The 19424-nt window shown below is 45.0% G+C and overlaps 1 protein-coding gene across 2 annotated transcripts; it reads left to right on the top strand.

Moving 5' to 3' along the window:
• Window positions 1-5: 5 nt before the first annotated feature.
• ATG4B (autophagy related 4B cysteine peptidase) lies at window positions 6-19402 on the top strand. Of its 2 annotated transcripts, XM_031596507.2 has the most exons (13): window positions 6-134; window positions 4969-5067; window positions 5567-5638; window positions 7440-7538; window positions 8231-8332; window positions 9084-9156; window positions 10056-10135; window positions 12839-13035; window positions 13950-14028; window positions 14755-14900; window positions 15474-15530; window positions 15819-15912; window positions 17554-19402. In XM_031596507.2, the coding sequence occupies exons 1-13, from the start codon at window positions 125-127 to the stop codon at window positions 17625-17627; spliced, it is 1182 nt and encodes a 393-aa protein (XP_031452367.2). In that variant the 5' UTR covers window positions 6-124; the 3' UTR covers window positions 17628-19402. The 2 variants fall into 2 exon arrangements, with proteins under 2 accessions (XP_031452367.2, XP_031452368.2); XM_031596508.2 differs by lacking the exon at window positions 5567-5638.
• Window positions 19403-19424: the final 22 nt, after the last annotated feature.

Raw genomic sequence — 19424 nt, 5'->3', positions numbered from 1 at the left:
GCGGCGAGCCGCGCTGCCATTGGGCGAGCTGGGCCCCGGCGGCGGCGGCAGCGGGTTGGGTTGCGCCGGGGCGTATGTCTCGGCGGGGCCGGTGGCGGGTGCAGCCCTCGGCGGGGCCGCCGCCATGGACGCAGGTGGGTGCAGGGCTGCCGCTTCTTCCCGCGCCTCGGGACGGCCCGCGGCGGTCCGCCGGCTGCGCCTCCCGCGGGAGGAGGGCCGAGCGCCGCGGGAGGAAGGCCTTGCCCTGCGGGGGCCTCGGCTCTGCCAGCTGCGGCCTTGGGAGCGGCGTTTGTCGGAGCACGAAGGGCCGCCCGGCCCCGCTCTGACGGAGGTCCGGGCTCTGCTCGGCGCGGAGCGAGCGAGACTCCGTGTTCCGTTCTGCCTTTGGCTGCCGCCGACCGGGACCGGGGCGGCAAGGGCTGCGGGGACGGGGAAGGGTCTGCGGGCTGCCGCGGGCTCTGAGGGCCACGGTTTGTTCGGCCCTGAGCGCGGGAGCTGAGCGGAGCCCTCGTGGCGGCTGCAGCTCCTCACAGGGAGCCGATGGGCAGCGCTGAGCTGCGTGCTGAGGGAACGGCATGGAGCTGCGTTGGGGAGGGGCGGCTGGGGGCAGGGAGAGGTTCTGCAGCACAGGGCGGTGGGCACGGCACAGCGGACACGGCTCCGTGGCGGAGCTCAGGGAGGGATGGGACACCGCTGCGAGACACCGGGTTGGGTGGTGCTGCGTGGGGCCGGGGGTTGGCCTCGGTGATCCTCGTGGGTCCTGTTTGGGATGTTCTGTGATAACTTGGTCTTACCTTTGCTCGCTTCTCCTGTCTGGCCTGCATCTCTTCCCATAGTACCAGCAGAGCTGCTCATGATGGAGCTCCTGCTTTCCTACAGGCGCTCAGATTGCAGCAGGTATCCGCTAGCCATGGTGCAGCACCAGCCTGCCCTTGCCCTGTGCAGAGATAAGCAGTGCTCTGTGACAACAGCGTCTCCTATTCCTCCTTCCTGCTGGGCAGGCATCTGCATGGGGCTGTGCTCCCCGCAGCCACGCTGCTCGCAGAGTTTGTCCATGGCCTCGATGCGGAGCTGCAGTGGGGCTGATAGAGTCCCTGCTTTGTGCCAGCATGTCCTTGTGTGCTGTCACATCAGTGTCTCGCACCTGGGAACGACGCATGTTCTGACAAGTGAAACAACACAACCAGAGCCAACGGGCGTGTTTGCTTGCCCTTTATGTAAGCACAGCCAGGCTTATCAAGGGAAGAAAAAAACGTGCTGCGATAGCGGGGCTTCACTCTGCTGCATCTCCTCCTTTGCAGGGCTGTGAAGTATGGAGCACTGGAGCCCTGTGGCCCAGTGACAGGCTGACAGGCTTCGAACCGCTCAGCCTCACCATGCCTTAACTCCTTGTTTTTGCTCAGATAATCGGGATTTGTCTTGTCTGAAAGGGCTTAGGGAAAAGGAGGGACTTAATCTCTCTTCTGCAAAGGCCAGAAGTAAGCGTTCAGGCTGTTCCTCAGCCATCTGCTTTCCAAGCATTTTTCAGCCTTGAACTTCTCTAGTACAGTAGATTTACCTTCTTGACCCTCAGAAACGTCCTGCATCTGGCAGCTTACGTCCTCTCCACTCTGATTTCCTTTTTGATGTACTTTTGTCAGCCTTGAGGGGTGACCTTCTGTCCCATTCCTGATACTTTTGCTGGTGTTCACTGGGGCTGAAGGACTTGGGGAAAGCAGCCCTGAGCAGTTGCTGCCCAAGGAACATTTGTTCCTGTGTTGGGGAGAGGAGCCCTGCCAAAGATGGGGATGCACAAGAAGGAATTTGGAGAGTAAAGCCTGGTTTTCTTTCATCTTGCATCCCAGATCTTTACTTCCACATTTTTATGTAAAGAGGAAGGAAAAAAAAGTTGACAGAACTTTCAAGTTGTGCATACAAACTACAATTGAGATGATTTGTGCTGGAGCAAAGATCAGCCCTTTTGCTGTGTAAAGCATAAGGAAATTCTCTTGAGTCATCAATGTTTAGACTCCTTTGTTTCACGAAGTTGACAGAAAAACAGTTAAAGTAGGGAAAGTTTGGCAGATGGAAGGCTTTGCCTTTTCCATCAGGGCTTTGGGATGCTCCAGCAAATCCCATGCAAGGTGTGCCTGTGGGGCAAAGGTCCAACCGCTGCTGCATCACTCTAAGCGTGTCTGACACTCCTGGAAGGAGAAGCTGCCTTTCTGATGGCGTGCTCTGCATGGCTCAGTCTTGCACCCATTTAACTTCAAATCCAGTGTATGCTGGTGGAAGCTGAGCCGTTGTTCAGATGTGTGTGTATGTGGATCTCCTGCAGAGGCTGCTGCTCTGCCATCCTGGATGTGCAGAGGTCAGCCTTGAAAACAGATCGAGGGCTTCTTGAAGGTGAAGTTTTGGATCACTGCCTGAGAAAAATTGCTGATCTCACCTGACTTCTGCAGCTGTGAGAAGAGCATCTTCAAAGAGGATTTCTGCTTCATGAACTCCTGGTGTTATTTATGGACAGTCCCTTTGCTTCTAACTATGCAGCTCACTGTGCTCTTACCTGAATTACTTTGGGCCTGCTTGCTGAAATATGTAACTCATCTGAGCAACAGCACAATGGATGTAATTCTGAAAAAGTGCTGTGAAGGTGTGATATTTGTGAGGGGAGCACGCAGACACTGCCTTCAGTTTGCTGGAGGTTTATTGTTCCTGTTCAAATGTTCTTAACCTGAACTAGGAGCATTCATTTGATTTTTTTTCCCTGTGAAGGTGAAATTTTAGCCCCTGTACTTAACCCGTCAGATGGTGGAGAGTATTTTCTTTAATTAAAAAGACAAAACTCCATATGTGCTAAAGCCTGTCTGTATAGTTTGGGTGTGCAGCTGGACCTGCCAAATCTGTGCATAGAGCCCCGACATAAGGCATTCAGATGAAGGGTTGCAAGTGTGGGACCTGTCTTTTGCACAAGTCTCCCAAGTGTTTGGTGTTGCAGTACTTGCAGTTTGCATGCCCTGCACATGAGCTGACCCAGCAGGCAGCCTGGAAGCTGCTTGGGCAATTGCTGGTCCCTTCCTGTGTAGTAATGTCACATCTGTAAGAGGAATTTGTGAAATTTAAAGGAGCAAACAGAAAGTGATGCACACTTGAAAGTGTCTGCAGAAGTTGTAGTTGGGTGGAAGGATGTCAGCACTGAGCAAGAAGAGAGCAGAACAAATCAAGCTATTATGACAGACACAACATGTGGACTGTTGGAGATTTGTAAAGTTTGGCTACTATATGTAAAACCATTCTTAATTTTCCTTGACAACATTTAGCAATGAAAAAGATTGTGTTACTTTGCTCCCACTTTTCTGTGCAAGCAGAATTGCTTTGCTTGGATTGCTTCGTGCCTGGGTTAGGGCCAGAGCCTAGTCCAGAATTTGATTTAGGAGCCCACTCTGCATTTGTGTTTCCAGGGCTCCTGCTTACATGGGAGCTGGTCTGAGTGGTGGTGTCTTGCTGCTGCTTATGGGTTCCCTCTAACATAGGAACTGGCTTCCAGTTGAGAGAGCCCAGAGGCAGAAGAAGGCTGATGAGGTACTTGCAGGAGCCAGAATGTCTTGCACAGCTTGTTTGCCTGGGTGTAGCATCCTAATCCAAGGTGCCTGGAAAGAGGAGGGGCAGAGCCTTTCTGGAGCTCTCGTTTATTAAATGCAAATGAGCCAGGTCATCATTTACTGGAGCTCCAGATGGTGATTTTGGAAAGCCAAGTGAGGAACAGCTGGGAGAGAGAGACTCATTTTCTGTGCACACCTGTTTGTGAGCGTGGTGGCATCTGGTCTGATGGCAGGTGAACTTGTGGGCAGCAGTGAGGTGTGCACCATTGCTGCTGGCTTTTGCAGGAGGTGGGAATGAGTGGAACTTGTGGTCATGTAGTCTGTCTCCCTGTTTTGACCCAGTCCAAATGGCCACAGATTTTAGTGGGTTTGGTATTAGAAATATTTGCTTTAACAGTTGCAGAACTGCCTAACTTAGCTTTGTTTTAAATTGAATTTGCAGCTTGTTGAAGAATTGAAATTAGGTGCAATTCTTAACCTTTAAAGTGCTTTAAAGTCAGCCTCCTCCACCCCCTGAGGTTCACTTCCAAGATTTCCCAAATACAGACCTAGTGAAGCACAGCACATCCAGCTCATCTTCCCCCCACCCCTGTCCTTTTGTACAAGGCTTAAGCTGCCCTGATCCAAGGGCATCATGCAGCAGCCTGTGCTGTGTGTATTCTGCAGAGTGCAGCGATCAATGCCGAGTGGTGGTGTAAGAAGAGATGGATATTTGGTGCTGATTGCGAAGGGAGCAAGAGTAAAGCAGACACAAGGTGTGTCTGTCTCTTGGAAGCTCAAACCTCTGTACTTATGTGCATTCCTCACTTTTAGCATGACCTCCTTGAGCTGCAGACTGTTTTTGGACAGGCAATAGCTTGTGCTTCAGCTCATGGCCTCTGAAGATGGACTGACTTGAGGAGCAAGGTTTGGTTTCCAGCTTAATGCAGTCCACGCTTATCATATTTCACCACCAAAAGCTGTGTTCTCAGGAAGAAGCATCTCAGTTGCTTTGTTCCCTTGAAAAGAGGACCGCAGTGCTGTAGCTGATGTACTGTTAGTGTGCACAGTGATAGCTGTGCTGAGAAGCAGTGCACTTGCTGGATGAAGTCCTTGACGTTTTCTTGACCCATTCAGTTTTTACTGGGCCAAACGTGGAGCTGATCTAACCTGGAAGCTCCTCTGTTTCCTTGCTTGTGGAGCAGCAGGCAAGAGCTGTGGGTGTGTGGGTTCCCTGTTCCTTACAGTTTGTGACTGTAGTGAGAGCCAAACTGTTTCTCGCTGGTTGCTCTGAGGGTAAGTTATGGTGTCACAGCATCACTGGTTCTGCAGTACTGTTTTTGTTTGATTTTTGAACAGCAAGGAAAAAACAATGAATGATATATATATTTCTTTCTGTCTATTCCAGCTACTCTTACCTATGACACTCTAAGGTTTGAATATGAAGACTTCCCTGAGACCAAAGAGCCTGTTTGGATCCTAGGCAGGAAATACAGTGTTTTTACAGGTATTTTGCATGCATGATGCTATAACACTACAGAGGTTTCTGTTAGTGTTACATGTTTTATGTGCAGCTAGGTGACTGCAGGCCTTGCAAGCACAGAACAGAGCCTATATGCTGTTAAAGCATGCAGATTGTAACTTTTATGCTTCCCTTTGTCTGGCCATCTCTGTAGATTCTAGAATATCTTTGCGCAGAAAGTTACCATTTTGTGGTTATTGGCAAGTGGATAGCTCAGGGGAAAGGCAAGAAAATTGTTCAGTGCTTCACAATTTACCTGTGACCATGGTGTTTTTTATTGGTTTTCTTAAGGGAAAAAGTTTCTTTTGCCTCGTGGCACTTTTTTTTGCATTCCTCATGCAGATTTTGTCTGTCTGGGCCAGCAGGCTGCGTGCAGAGCAGGACACTGTTAATGAGAAGGGTGGGTGGGAGATGGGTTTAGGTGTGTTTGGTGCCATCTTTGTCCATGTCTTTCTATCTCAAAAAAAAAAAAAACAACTTTCAGAGAAAGAAGAGATCCTATTGGATGTAACCTCTCGGCTTTGGTTCACCTACAGAAAGAACTTTCCTGCCATTGGTAAGTCTAAATGCATCCCGGAAGTGATGTTGGCCCACCTTTAATGACAGTCCAACCCAGTGGGAAGTTTTCAGTGATTTCATTTGGGTTAGAGAGCAGTCTCCCATTGGAACTGAATGTGGATTAGGCTATCAAAGTGTAGGACATGCAGATGAACACTGACTTTGAGATATTAAGCCAGGTTTTGCTTTGCTTTCACAGAAAGGATAAGGAGAAAATAATTCTCAGACTCCTGATTGTTTAAATGTCTGTTTATAAGCTCTCCTGTTGTAAATGCGACCCTTGAATCAAAGAGCAGTGGGTGAGTTGTCTTCAAGGCAGAAGGGTTGTTTTGTTTTTCAGTACATTGAATGAGATCAGCTATTTCCTTAGTATGCAGGTTCCTTAAAGTACTTAGATGTCACAGTTGCACCAGGCAGCTGTTCGCTCTGGAAAACTGTTTCACAATTCAGAAAATACTCTTGGGTGATAAAGGGTAAGGCATGAGTGGCATTAAAAACAAAAGTGGATTCAAAAGATGATCCAATAACATGAATATATTTGTGGCTTTTGACAATGCCAAGAAAAAATTACCAAATTCCAATTACTAAAGTAGTCACCTGTTCCTCCAATACAGAACTTTTAGAAAGTTATTTAGGATTTGTGGAGGAATCTTATGCTGATATCAGTTTCATAGGAAAACTTTTTGAATTAACCACGTTAGTTATCAGAGCAATTTTTGATACTTCATGCTGATTGGATCCTACAGAAGTCTAAAAAAAAATGTTATTTAATGATATGATGGTTTGGGCTAAAGGTGAGTTAAAAGCTAGAGATACAGTACAAAAAATTCCCGCCTTCATGCATCTTCTCTAGGATATATAAGGATTTTGGTTGGTTGTTTTGTAGACCTTGAAGGTAATGTTACATGCAAGATGTGTAGTAATTTAAGGAGCGTCTCACAGCGAACTTGAAGCCAGACTTCTTAAGATATTATGCATATCTTTCTTTAAAAAATAGAAAGCAGCAGCAATACAGACAAACTACTTTTACCAGCTGTGCTAAGGTGCAGCTGACTTGGTGCCTGTGAGTCAGCTCACTAGCTGTGGCCACACTGAATATTTTAGCTATGAAGCTTGTAACAACAGCCAAACCTTCACTGAAGAAACAGCAGTTTGCTTTTGGAATTCTGTTGTGAGTTACAAGTCTTTGTTCTCAGATTTTTCAGTGAGAGTTAATATCCAGCTTATTCTCCAGTGTTATGTAGGACATTTGTTGTTCTTGCTGCTGCTGGAAGATTTTTTTTACTTTTTTTTTGTCTAACTCTGTGTGCACAGTGGAAACTCATCCAGTCATCATCTGCTTGTGATGTGGGAATTCCTTGTGACTGATTAATCTTGCACAGTGAGCTCCCTTCTTAAAATGAGCATTCCAACAAGTGGTCTGTAATGTGCACCTCTGTTTTGGAATGTTTCTGAATTAGCTTGAGAATCTGTAAGTAGACTCAAAGGCTGCTATGCTCATGAGAAATTCAGCTGTCTTTCTAGCTGAGTTGCTTGAATTTCCTTTGAAGCTTTTTTTTTTTTTCCCCATCATTTAATGTTAAAGATCTTTGTTTTTAAGGGATGCTATTAGGCTAGTCACTGGTAACAGTGTTTTGATTTCTCAGCTTTGGGTTTGTGAGTTAGCATAGTTCTTATTCCTTGCCCAATTTCTTGGATAATTCTGCTGCCCATGCAGGCTTACAGCACTTTCCTTTTTTCTGTCTTGGCCGTGTTGTTCCATTCCTTACATACTTGCTTTCTGTCCTTGTTGTTTCCAGGAGGAACTGGTCCCACATCTGATACAGGCTGGGGCTGCATGTTGCGGTGTGGCCAGATGATCTTTGCTCAGGCCTTGGTCTGCAGGCATTTGGGAAGAGGTAAACCAGAGAACTGACTTCCAAGGCCGTGTGCTCGCACAAGTGCAGTGCTTCTAAGGATAGCAGCTGGGAATTGCTGTGGGCTCTGTAGCTTTTCCCTGAGTTTTCTCAAGTTCAGGGCTGATGTGTGAAAACTCTACTGGAAACTTTCCAGTAGGTTTCTTCCTGCAGCTGTCTGCAGCTCTACATAGATGTAGTTGTTCAAACTGCAAAAAGAGGAGGGCCCTGTAACATGCTAGCTAAATCCACTGACACCAAGCAAATGCTAGACTTTTCTTGAAGGGCTTTTTTATATACTTGAAGTTTAAAAAGTCCTACCAAAACAACCTACTGACTTGTAAATAGCTTGGTTTTTAACTTGTCAAGAAGTCCTCTCTTTGCGTCTAGTCTCTTCTGCCTGAAAACTTCCATTCTTGCACTTGAACCACACTTGGTCTGTACTGAATTTCTTTGGTGGTTGTTGATTACAAAAATAATTTTCCAGAAATTCAAAAGTAATAAGGTCTCCTGGTTTTCTCCAGAATGCCTGTCTATGGGAAATTGTAATCTTATTTTTCATTTGTGGGATAGAAGTAGAATTTGTTTGCTGATTCTTCTGAAAATCTGGTCAGTGGTTGGTGCACAGAGAAGAGAGATGGTAGTTTGCCAGTAAAGATCACATTCTGTTTCACATACTCCCTTGTTTGTTTTAGACTGGAGGTGGATAAAAGGCAAGAGGCAGACAGATAATTACTTCAATGTTCTTAATGCCTTCATTGACAAAAAAGACAGCTACTACTCCATTCACCAGATAGGTAAGGATGCTGGGTGCCAAGAAACGTGGGGGGAATAACTTGTCTGAGTTTCCTGTGAGCAAAGACCATTTCGTGTTTACTTCTGTAGCTTAGTTGAAAAACCTAGCAGGTTATTTTCTGACACAGTGCCTATTTTCTGACATAATCTGAAACTACCATTCTTTATTATGATGGATTTTTCTTCTTGGCTTCTTTCAGACCTTCAAGTTTGTGTAATGCTTTAGGTTATATTCAGCATCAGTTTCTGTATCCTATTTAGCCAAGGTGAGAGAAAAGCATGTGGTTGCTGTTCTCACCAAGACCTTGTAATGTGAGAAGACTGCTGGATGAAGGTATTTTCAGAAGTAGCAGTTAAACTAAGGAAGGAACTCACTTCAATATAAATTTTCCTGGCAAAAGAAAAAACCTATTTTAATATTTTCTATGAAGTGTTAAGATACCTGTAGCTTCATCTACAGTGAATAATATGTCAGAGGTGTTATTGATAATCACACACTAAGAATGGTTTCTCCCGAGGTAACACTGCCATTTGGACTCCTATATTCCCTCTTTGGGAAGAGATTTGCTTTACAATCATTGAGGATATACTTGTCTCTTCCATCAACACCACAGTAACCCATGAGAGGTTAGATTCTGTTGACTCCAAAGTGTTTCCAAGTGAGATCTCTTCTCCATTAAATGCAAATCCTGGTTAGGAAGGAGCACAGTCTAGGTGAAATTCTTTGCTAAATCATTTTTTCTTGTCATGCAGCCCAGATGGGAGTTGGAGAGGGGAAATCCATCGGTCAGTGGTATGGACCAAATACAGTTGCACAAGTGCTTAAGTAAGTGCTGAATTTTTCCTTTATTTCTTTCAAACAAAACAGTGGGTCTGTATTACCTCCTGCTTTGCAGGTCTCTACCCACTGGATGAAGTGCAACTGTGTATGTCTTAATGTTGTTAGCAGGCAGTTACTTGACCTTATTGACTTGATTGGTGTGAACTTGAAAGGAGTCCTTCTTTTATTCAGAAGATAGCAGGATGTGACTGAAAACTGATTTCAAATTGAGGAGGCCCCCCTGGCAATCCCTTTCCTTTCTGCAGTGCTAGTCTAAGTGCTTACTTCTAGAACAGAGTAGAGCAGTGCTCTTTGTAGCAGACCAGAATCAGGTATCAGAGTAGATGATCACTGCTGTTGTTTGGATCTCTGCTGACATACTAATTGTCTCTGTCATCATTGTCAAAAGGCTGCCAATGAGCCATTGAGTCACCAGTGCATCAGAAGGGGAAAGTTTAAGTATTTGCTGCCTGGGTTCCATAGTGACAAGCAGAGGATTGGGACTGTTTAATTGAGGCATCCTGTGTGTTCAGAACATTCTAAACATTCTCCTGTCACCATCCTTTCCTCAATTCTTTGAATAGGTTTCCAGGAGCTCCGTGAAATAGGTAATCACATATGCCCATTTAGCCCAGTATGTCTGTAGGTGATGGGGAGATATTTTAGAGAATGTTAGGAATTTTTTCTAATGAATTTTTAGTTAGTTATTTTTCTCTTTATGCTGTCTTTTTCTGGTAATGGGAATTGAATTAGAGATTGTATCTTGTATTTGAAATCTGTTTATTCTCTGGTCAATATATTTGTGGCAATGATTTCTGGTATTATTAAAAAAAAAAAAAAAAAGTACAGCATAATTGGTGAAAAAATGATTGTGCCTAATCTAATCTTTTTTTCTTTTCCTATAGAAAACTTGCCACTTTTGATACATGGAGTTCACTGGCAGTACATATAGCCATGGATAACACTGTTGTGATGGAAGAGATCAGTAAGTATCACATGTAGGTAGAACATAATGTATCCTGCAACAGCAAGAAGCCAGAAAACACTGGAAAGCACGTAGTCATGCAACACTAGAAGCATGCAGTAAATATTCTGTTTTAAAGCTGTGGCTAAGCATGCTACACCTGGATGAAACCTGCTTTTTTAGGGCAAGAAAGCTCCTTGTTTCACTTTTGCTTTGTCTGATAAACCTCACACTTGGCGTTGTGGCCTGTGGATCTGGAAAGAAGGAACTGCTGACTTTCAGGCAATAGGTGGGAGCTGCTTGGAAGGTAGTGACAAACTGTTTGTGGCCACAGGTAGGAAGTGACAAATGGCTATTTCCTTACCCGTATAATGGGGTAGAAATGTCTCTGCAATTAAGCAGAATAAGAAAATCAGAACAACTCTCTAAACAGGAAAAATGGGGAATGAAGGGACTTGTCTCTGGAGACATCTTTTAAAGATGTCCTTTTAAAGGAATGCTCCCTCATTGTTTTGCTTTTTTTTTTTTCTTTTTTTGTTTGTTGCATTCTGACAACTGGGTGCTTTTGGAGGCTGAGCAGCTGTGCAGTGTGTTCATCCCTAGCATGCTTGCTCAGGCTGCAGTGCCCCAGTAACAGAAGTGAGTGATGGAATGGCTGTTTGCTGCAGTCCTTTGTTGCCCTGGCTGCACAAGCCTTCCCCTGTTTTTGCTTCAGGCTTGAGAGGCGTTGTGCTTACACAGCAAAAAAACACTCGCTGTTTTCTGCTGGAATAGTATTCTGAAACAGCACACAGAACAATCCAGAGAATGCTTGAGCTGGTGCAGTTACTTGTGAGATTGTGGTAGCTGTCAGATAGATTGACACTGGCTGTTGTGGAGCCAAAATCAATTAACAGACAAGGACTTGTCCCTAGAGTTCAGGACAGCAAAGTGTCTTATCAGGTAGTCCGATTGAGAAGTGCCTGTCTGACCTTAAGTATGAGTAGTCCTAGATATGTGCTGATGTTCTTGGACTGAACAAAGGTCAGCATAAAGACAAGAACTGGATTTACCTTTTGCCTTCAACCTGAAAATACTCCCTCTAGAACTGAGGTGTGCTGGCTGCATGGCATGGGTATGTTGCAGCTCATTTCTGTGTGGCTTGTGTTAAGCACTGACACCACTTCAAGTAACATGTCCAATACAGCCTGTGATGTGTAGGGTACTGTTTGTCTGTTTTCCTCAGCTGAATCATGATGTGCCTCCTGTTTGGGAGCTGGAAATCTCTGTATGAGTGGGTCTGATGTTATGTATCTGTAGGTGCCTATTCTCTATCTTGTGCCCCAAGCATCTGTCAATTGTGAAATGTTCAAAAGTTACTGCTGTTTCATACATCTGTTAAATTCAGTCACTGATACTACTCAGCCTGAGGTAAGTAGGAAATAACTTTTTGCTGTAGCAGTGAAAACAGCCACTAGAGCCTTCTCAGTCTGTCTGTTGTTTTGAAAATGTGTTCATAGGCTGCATACATACACATTTTCCCTTTGAAGGGGACAATATAGGGAGCAATTGCAAACTTCAGTTTGCAAGTCTCTCTCTTACTGAGGCTTTAGCTCAAAGTCCTTCTTCTTCTAACCTTGGAGGTAACATTCTCCTTGTTCAGCTGCATTTGAAGCTTGTAGCAGTGAGCAAGCATCCTGTTGTAATTGCTGTGATGAAGGTGCTTGTTTACATCATGTTCTACCTGCCAGACTCTCCTGGTATTCAGGTTAGGCCAAGAATAAATTAAATGAGCCTCTGGCATTTTGTCTAATTGACTTGAATTAATGATTGAAATGCTGTGAGTATTTCTGGTTTTGTGTTTCATTTCTTCACATGCATGCACTCACCCAGCAAGTAATGAAATTAGCTTTTGAGGCAAGTAAGCCTAGGGATGGTTCCGTATCAGAATCTGCATAATCTGGTTACATTCCAGGCTGCCTGTCTGTCCACCAAACCTGTAGAGTGAGGATGCACAGTGTTTGTCATGGGCATGCCCTGAGGATTTACACTGCTCTACATTTTACAGGCAAAGCTCATGCTAAAATTGCAGATTTTACTGATCACCCATTTGGGGTCTCTAAACTAGTTCCTGAATGATCCCTGTGACAGAATTCATAAAGGTTTTAGCGAAGCTTAGGAAAATTACTCAATTACAGTTGAGTAATTACAATTACTCAAAGCAGATACCATGTTTATATCATGTTGCAGTGCTTGTTACAGGTGAGGATTTCCTGTATTAAGCCATGATGTTTTCCTCATTCAATTCAATTGGCCTAATAGCCTCTCAGTACTTCCCTGCAACTGAACACACCAGTTGTTTTTTTTTCCCACCCTGTCTAGATGCTCTCTGAATTCCAGATTTATGTCCCAAGCAAGTCATCCACCTGTGTTGACACAGGGTGTTGCTCAGCTGCTCACCTGAAGGAAGAACTTGCATTTTAATGGCCCACCAGATGGTGGCTGGGAGTACAGCATGCTTTGGCACAATCTTGATGTAAGAGATGAAATGCTGAGCTTGTCCAGAAACCCTGCAGGGGGCACATCACAGGATCACAGTGGTGGACCTAGTTAACTTTTTTTTTTTTTTAAGTGTTGTAGGCTTTTGGAAAATAGCAATTGTTGATCAGAGCTAGAACAGGATTATGAGAGGTTTAGAAACTGAGGTTGTTTCTGATGTTTTCTGCTCATGTTCCCTTTTTGTAGGGCGGTTGTGCCAGTCCAACTTCTCCTGTGCTGGAGCTGCAGCATGCCCTGCTGTAGAGGCAGACGTGCTCTATAATGGGTACCCAGAGGAAGCAGGGGTTAGAGATAAGCTCTCACTGTGGAAACCATTGGTGCTGCTGATACCTCTTCGCCTTGGGCTCACAGAGATCAATGAAGCCTATATTGAAACACTAAAGGTAGGGGATCTGGAGCTGACTGTTGGTATTCTGATGCTTAAAGACCCTGCTGTGAATTAAGTAGCTTCTGGAAGAAAAACATATTTAGAGACCACCATTTTCAGGGGTCAAGACATGGATTCTTACAGGCTTTTGTCAGGAAAGTGTTGCATTTATTGTTTCAGTAGCTTTTTTTTCAATTTTTTGTTTCATAACTTAATCTTAGTCCCTGTTGGTGTGATGGTACCCCACTACTGAAATGCTTGTTCAGCACAGCTGTCCTGCCCCTCAATGAGCATGGTGTTGGAGACTCCCCCCGTGGCTCTGATGCTGAAACTTGTGCTGCAGGCTGAGGTTAGAAGCAGGCTGATGGTTGCCCTGTGCAACAGGAAGTTGCAGGCCTTATGGTATGCAGAGTACACATGTCAATGTGCATCCTCTCTTACTTGCTGTGCTAAAGCTGGCAATCTCTGAGCTGTACAGGTAAGAGAGCTCTGCATGCAGAGTAGGCTACTTTCCCATCATGCAGTAGACAGTTCCTGGATAAGGAACATGGACTGTATCCTGAGTGATGGTTCCCTCCTGAAAGCCCTGTTGCAATATGACAATTTCAAGGATCTTGTCACGCAATGGCAGAAGAGCTGGAACTTGCCCAGAGGGAGTTATAGAGTAGTACTGCCATTTTCCTTTGGTCCACCTGTGTGTTGCTGTCAGCAATTAAAGGTATTTTTGAGTTGCTGTTGTGCTCCTTCAAGGCCTTGTTGCAGCCTTTGTGAAGGAGCTTTTCTCCAGAAATGGCTGTTTCTGCTGCTATAACTGCTGATTTTTCAGTGTCCCGGTCTTTTTTTCCCTGCTGTGTTTTTAGATGTTTGCCTTTGTTACCACTTGCTGTCTCACTGTCTGTCAGCTGTGTGTTTTCTGTATTGCTTTTCCAGCACTGCTTCATGATGCCCCAGTCCCTCGGAGTGATCGGAGGCAAACCAAACAGTGCTCACTACTTCATTGGTTATGTAGGTGAGTGCCCAGAGTACTGCAAAGACTTTCCAAGCATCTCCCCACAGCTAAAAATGTTTCTGGAGCAGTATAGCTCTCCTGCTTGGCGTGTAGTACGTGCTGCAGGTTTCATTTTTTCCTGCTGGAAATGTGGAAGGCTGCTGAGAGCTGAAATCCTGCGAGGATCTGAGTGATGTACCTTTGAACAGGGGCAACAGTACAAGCTGCACACTTCTAATGCTAGATCCTGTCTGTAATGATGTGTGCACAGGCTCTTCTTAGGTTCAGAGCTGACCTTCCTCCAGGGATTTGGCTGTGTATTTACCTGCCTTTCAGTTCTTCACTTTCTGAAACCCTACAGATCATTGTCCTCTCTTTCTTCCCTCTGATATTCTATCTCTGCTTGAGACCTAAAGCTATGCTTTGGATTTCCAAGGCTCTCTTGAGCTTACATAGTACCCTGGAAGGCATGAACAGAGCCTGCAGTGCCCACATAGTGCACGTGTCTTGAACACAGATGGAGTGGGTGCCGTGGTTCTGCTCATAATGGCTCTTTGTCTGGATGAGAAGTATTGAAGGAGAGGCCAAAAGCAAGATGCCCTGAGTAAATGATGGGTTCCTCCTTGGGATTTCAGGAGCTGGCTCAATTATTGCTCTTCCCCCTTCCTTTTATCTCACTATTTGCTTCTCAGAAAAGCAACTTCTGGTATGGTTCTCCTGTTGATGTCTCGTTGCCTGTCTGTCCAGGTGAGGAGCTCATTTACCTGGATCCCCACACTACACAGCCTGCAGTGGAGCCCAGTGACAGTGGCTGTCTCCCTGATGAAAGCTTCCACTGCCAGCATCCTCCCTGCAGAATGAGCATCGCTGAGCTTGACCCCTCCATTGCAGTGGTGCGTTCCTGCTGCTTGTTTTCTGCCCAGCTTGGAAATAGCAAGTCCTTGTTTCACAGGGACCTGGCTGAGGTGATAGGTTGGGTTATCTCCAGGCAGGCTGTGCTCTGAGCAAATATGTTTCAATTGCAGTAACATTGTTAAAGAAGCTCCTCATTGAGGTAGCAGTTTGGTAGAGAGATCCTGCTTCTAGAGTAATTAAATGCCTTCTCTAATGGGGCATTCTCTTTCCCTGGAGTCTAGTTTAGACTTCAATTCCTGCCTTCTAAGGAACAGACCTGAATCTGATACACTTCTGATCGTGCAGATCACACTTGTGATACAACGTGATTTGTATTTTGTTGAACCTGAGGTGACACTGCCCTTGGTTTCCACTTGGATTGTTTCTGTCATTTTCCTTGTGCAGCAGAGCAGACCATTGCATTGATCAGCACTTGAACGGTCTGACTATGATAAGCCTGTGGGGAGTACTCAGTTTAACAGGGCATTGTAAGCCACACCTCGAAGCAAGGCAGTTAGTTGGTGTAACTGCTCACAGTCTTGGTCGTTGTAAAAGATAATTTCTTTTTACAGGGCTTCTTCTGCCACACAGAAGAGGACTTTAATGATTGGTGCCACCAAATCAAAAAGGTTTGTGTTTATATCACTGGGAAAAGAATACAGGGTATTATTAGTTCCAAAGTGTTGCACAGAGAGCTTGTTCTCTGCAGCATGATCCCTTTTTAAAACATATGTAAATAGTTTAAGACACCAAAAGGATTCTAGCTCTAAAATTCTGCAGCTGATATGAGTGAAAATATTTGAGAAATCGTTTTTTCAGCTGCAAGAAAGTTCCAGCAGATCAGTATCCCTTCCCTAACAAACCAGAGTGCAACAAGTACGGTGTTGCAGGTTCTCATGGCTGTTTTTTCTCCACAGCTGTCCCTGGTAAGAGGAGCTCTGCCCATGTTTGAACTGGTTGAACGCCAGCCATCACATTTCTCCAACCCCGACGTTCTGAATCTCACGCCAGGTGAGGCTGTGCAGGGAGGCAGAGCTAAGAGGAGTTTGGTTTTCTAGAAATTGTATGGAATTTCACAGAGACTTCTTCTGTGTTCCCATTTGCCCTCACAGTTGGTCTGGAGCTTTTTGGTCAGTTTAATTCTTTGGTTTTCAACCAGTGGTTCAGATTCCCATGGTATCTCAGTGATTTTTAGGAAGAGTCTGAATGATGACTGGATTAAAAAAAATCTTGGGCTACTATAACAGTATGAATTTATGCTTTCTAAAGAGATGCTTAAAGAAATTGGAAAGGTCCACTGAAAGGGCTGAAAACTGAGCTTCTGGGTATTAAAAACTGACAAAGGTGAGGCTGGTTATGTATACCTCCAAGTGCAGGAGATTCTTTCCCTGTGCATTTGCTTAGTCTTGGTGATGCAAAAAGCAACAAGTGCTAGGCACTGTTTTGGCTGTCATACTCTGCTTATCATGTTAATAATGCAAGTGAACATTGCCAATGGCTCTGTATTTCCTGCAAATTGTGCCAAGAGGAGTGAGTTATTTGTGGGCAGGCTTACCCTGTCACCAGGCATTGGACTGCATCCTGTCACCTTCATCCTGCATTCATTGCTTCCTTGCTGTCTCTTAGCATGAACTTCCACAGTCTTTCTTACCTCACTGTCCTATTCTGTAACAATGCTTTATTTGCTTATATTGTCTGTTGATCCTTGCCTATATCAAAATGTCCCTAATTACTACCTTCTTTACTCATGAAAGTGTTTCCCTAATGAGCTGTATGTCCTTCTTTTCCCCAAGCTTTTAGAGCCTCTCCTGTTTGTTTTGACCATACTTTTTCTTACTGTCAGCCCTCACTAGAAAGATAAACAATGCACTCATGGACGTCTAGTCCTTTGTCCTCATTTTAACCAGTCAGTTGTGTTCTCTGTTCAGTTACTTAAGCATAGAGGGCTACTCTCTGAGAAGTGCCTGAGGAAGTTGCCAGCACCCACAGTTAGCATGAGAGACATTGACACTATTTGTACACACTGCTGTGGAATTAAAGCATACCACAGAATATTCAGAGGAAATAAAGCAGCCTCATGTCCATGCACTTGTCCTTGTTCTCAGCAATCAGGAATTGTAGTTTAGCTTCTGAATGTTCTGCCAAGTTTAGTGTGTGCTTTCTTAAAGCCTGAATTCATGTAGATTTCTCCTTTACTTCCCCAGCTTGCAAACACCTTCTCACTTGAATTTCCCCTATGGTAAAGCTGCTTCTCCTGTACGTATGTGCTTCCTCTTCACCACAGAATTGAAAGGGTAGACAGAAGAGAGCAAGTACAAGTACACTACCCTTTCTTCCAAAACATACTGCATTAATCACTTCTGTATGAGTGCAGGCTGTGCTACTGGAAAGTAAGGCTGTACAAAAGAGTCACAACAGAGATCTGCACTGCACCATGGTGGTGTCAGGATCTGTGAAACCTGGTGCACCTTCTACCATGTAATTCTCTCAAGTGCATTTTCCATGCTACTGTACCTCCTCAGAGCCTTCACTCACATGTCATGGAGCCTCTTAAGCGTGTGGGTCTGTGACACTCATGTTCAGCAGCCAGTTACTGTGGTGCTGAGCAGTCACTGTGCCCCATGGAGATAACACTTTCTTCTTCTCTTGCAGACTCCTCCGATGCTGACAGATTGGAAAGGTTCTTTGACTCAGAAGATGAAGACTTCGAGATCTTATCCCTCTGAAAACAAATAGGAAACTGACTCTGCAAATTTGTGTTATGTGTGGGGAGAAGTGGGGGGAGGGAAGCTCCTTGGAGAGCCTGGGGCTACCGGTTTTCATAGGTGCTTGCTGCCATCCCTGCCTCTTGTCCATCCTGGCATTCTGTGCAGCCTCTGAGTGGAGCGTGCATTGTCTGCGTTGGGATGAAGAACCAAGTGGGTGTTGCAGCCTTACTGGCTGGAGTTGGGATTTCTCAGCAGAAAACGCCTGCTGGAAGTGGATGCAGTGGTGCCTAGGAGTTCAAAGCCTATCTGTTACATCAGCAGGTCAGTTGGCCTTCTGGGGGAGCCATAGGAAACTTTAGAGTGCTAAATCCTTACACAGGGACTTCTCTCTGAAGCTTAAATAGAGCCACCCCTCATTTAGTAGATGACACGTATAGTTATTTCCTTTAGCAGCTTCTCTTCTCAGTGGCCAATTTGGACTGCAGCTCACAATGCAAATTAACAGTAGACACGTCCCAGTGAGACAGCTGTGAAGTCCCCAGAGCGCAGGTGGCTCTGTTTCCTACAGTGAAACTCCTGTTCATGCTTTGCAGTGCACAGCACTTTCTCGCAGGTATAATAGCCCTTTCCTGCTCACATCCTGTCAAAAGGGAGCTGGGGTAACTTATGAATGAGTGCTAATTCAAAAGCAGAAGGCTGTCTGGGAAAGTATGGACCTGTGCTGCTGGAGAGGAACATCACAATCTCAACTAACAGCAGAAGGAAGGGAAGGAGAATAGAAAATGTGTGTGTTCTCCCTGAGTGAGTTGGTAACACACTGTGCTTCTACTATGGATTTCTGTCCATACCAAGTATCTTCAGGAAAGGTGCTTTGAGCAAAGAACTGGAATCCACAGCCCTGGGGGGAATAATGCCCACTGCAGGGGAGAGGTGAAACAGGACAACTGAGATCTGCCAGCCACGTGCCTGCCACATGTCCCAGTGTGCAGGCATAGCGTCTAGTGAATAATCCTGTTGAAGTTTAAAAAAAAAAAAAAAGTTATACAATTCCTCAAGGTATCCTCTGTGGGTTGCTGAGCAGTTCCTCCAGCTACTCCTGTTAGACATTCCCTTTCCAAACCAGAAAAGATGCCTGAAGGTTGAGTAGGCTTCATAGCTGCATTGCTACCTTTCCACTTGCTCTTCTGCAAGCTCCCCTACCTGCAGAGTTTGCACAGGGCAAGGTACTGTAGGAGCTAACCCATAGAAGCCCGTTTCCAGTAGTCACGCCAAAGAAGTCAGCAAAGACAGAATGTCTTGAGAAGGAAGGTCCAACATGGTATTAGAAGTAGTAACTGCGTTAAGATAACAGCTCTGCTGCACAAACAGAATTTGGAGAAAGGTAAACCATGGAGGAGAACTGACTTGATGCAAGCTGCAACAGAATGTTGCCTAAGTAGTTTCCTTAGTGCATGCTGCAGACTGCAGATCTGTTTACAAGGTTTGTTTTGTACATACAGGATTGGAACCTATCAGTTAATGCTTATGTGCCCAAGGGTGGTGACAGCTGGCTAGAAATTACTCATTTTCCTCCGTGACTGACCTACTGATGCTCTAACTGTCCCTATGCTACCCAAAAGCAGAGGTTTGAACTGGGAACCACAATGCTTCTGTCACTAAATTATTATTTGCTGCTTTCTGCCTGCTTCTCCTCTTCTCTCTTGTAGTTAGGGGAAGAGGCAGCAGAGGAACTGGGGCTGTGCTCCATTCATCTGCTTTCAATTTGTATCTGAATAAACAGATCTAAAATCTTTTGCCTTTCCTAATGTTCTTGTC

Source organism: Phasianus colchicus, chromosome 10 (genome assembly GCF_987193195.1).
Source record: "Phasianus colchicus chromosome 10, bPhaCol1.hap1.1, whole genome shotgun sequence".
NCBI classification, from domain to species: Eukaryota; Metazoa; Chordata; class Aves; order Galliformes; family Phasianidae; genus Phasianus; species Phasianus colchicus.
The sequence above is the reverse complement of the archived record's forward strand: the minus strand, read 5'-3'. Positions and strand labels throughout refer to the sequence as shown.

What these genes read in the sequence shown, in the direction of transcription:
- ATG4B (XM_031596507.2), top strand. An exon ending in CCTATATTGAAACACTAAAG is followed by an intron (nt 13,036 to 13,949) that starts GTAGGGGATCTG and finishes TTGCTTTTCCAG; the next exon opens with CACTGCTTCATGATGCCCCA. An exon ending in CGTTCTGAATCTCACGCCAG is followed by an intron (nt 15,913 to 17,553) that starts GTGAGGCTGTGC and finishes CTTCTCTTGCAG; the next exon opens with ACTCCTCCGATGCTGACAGA.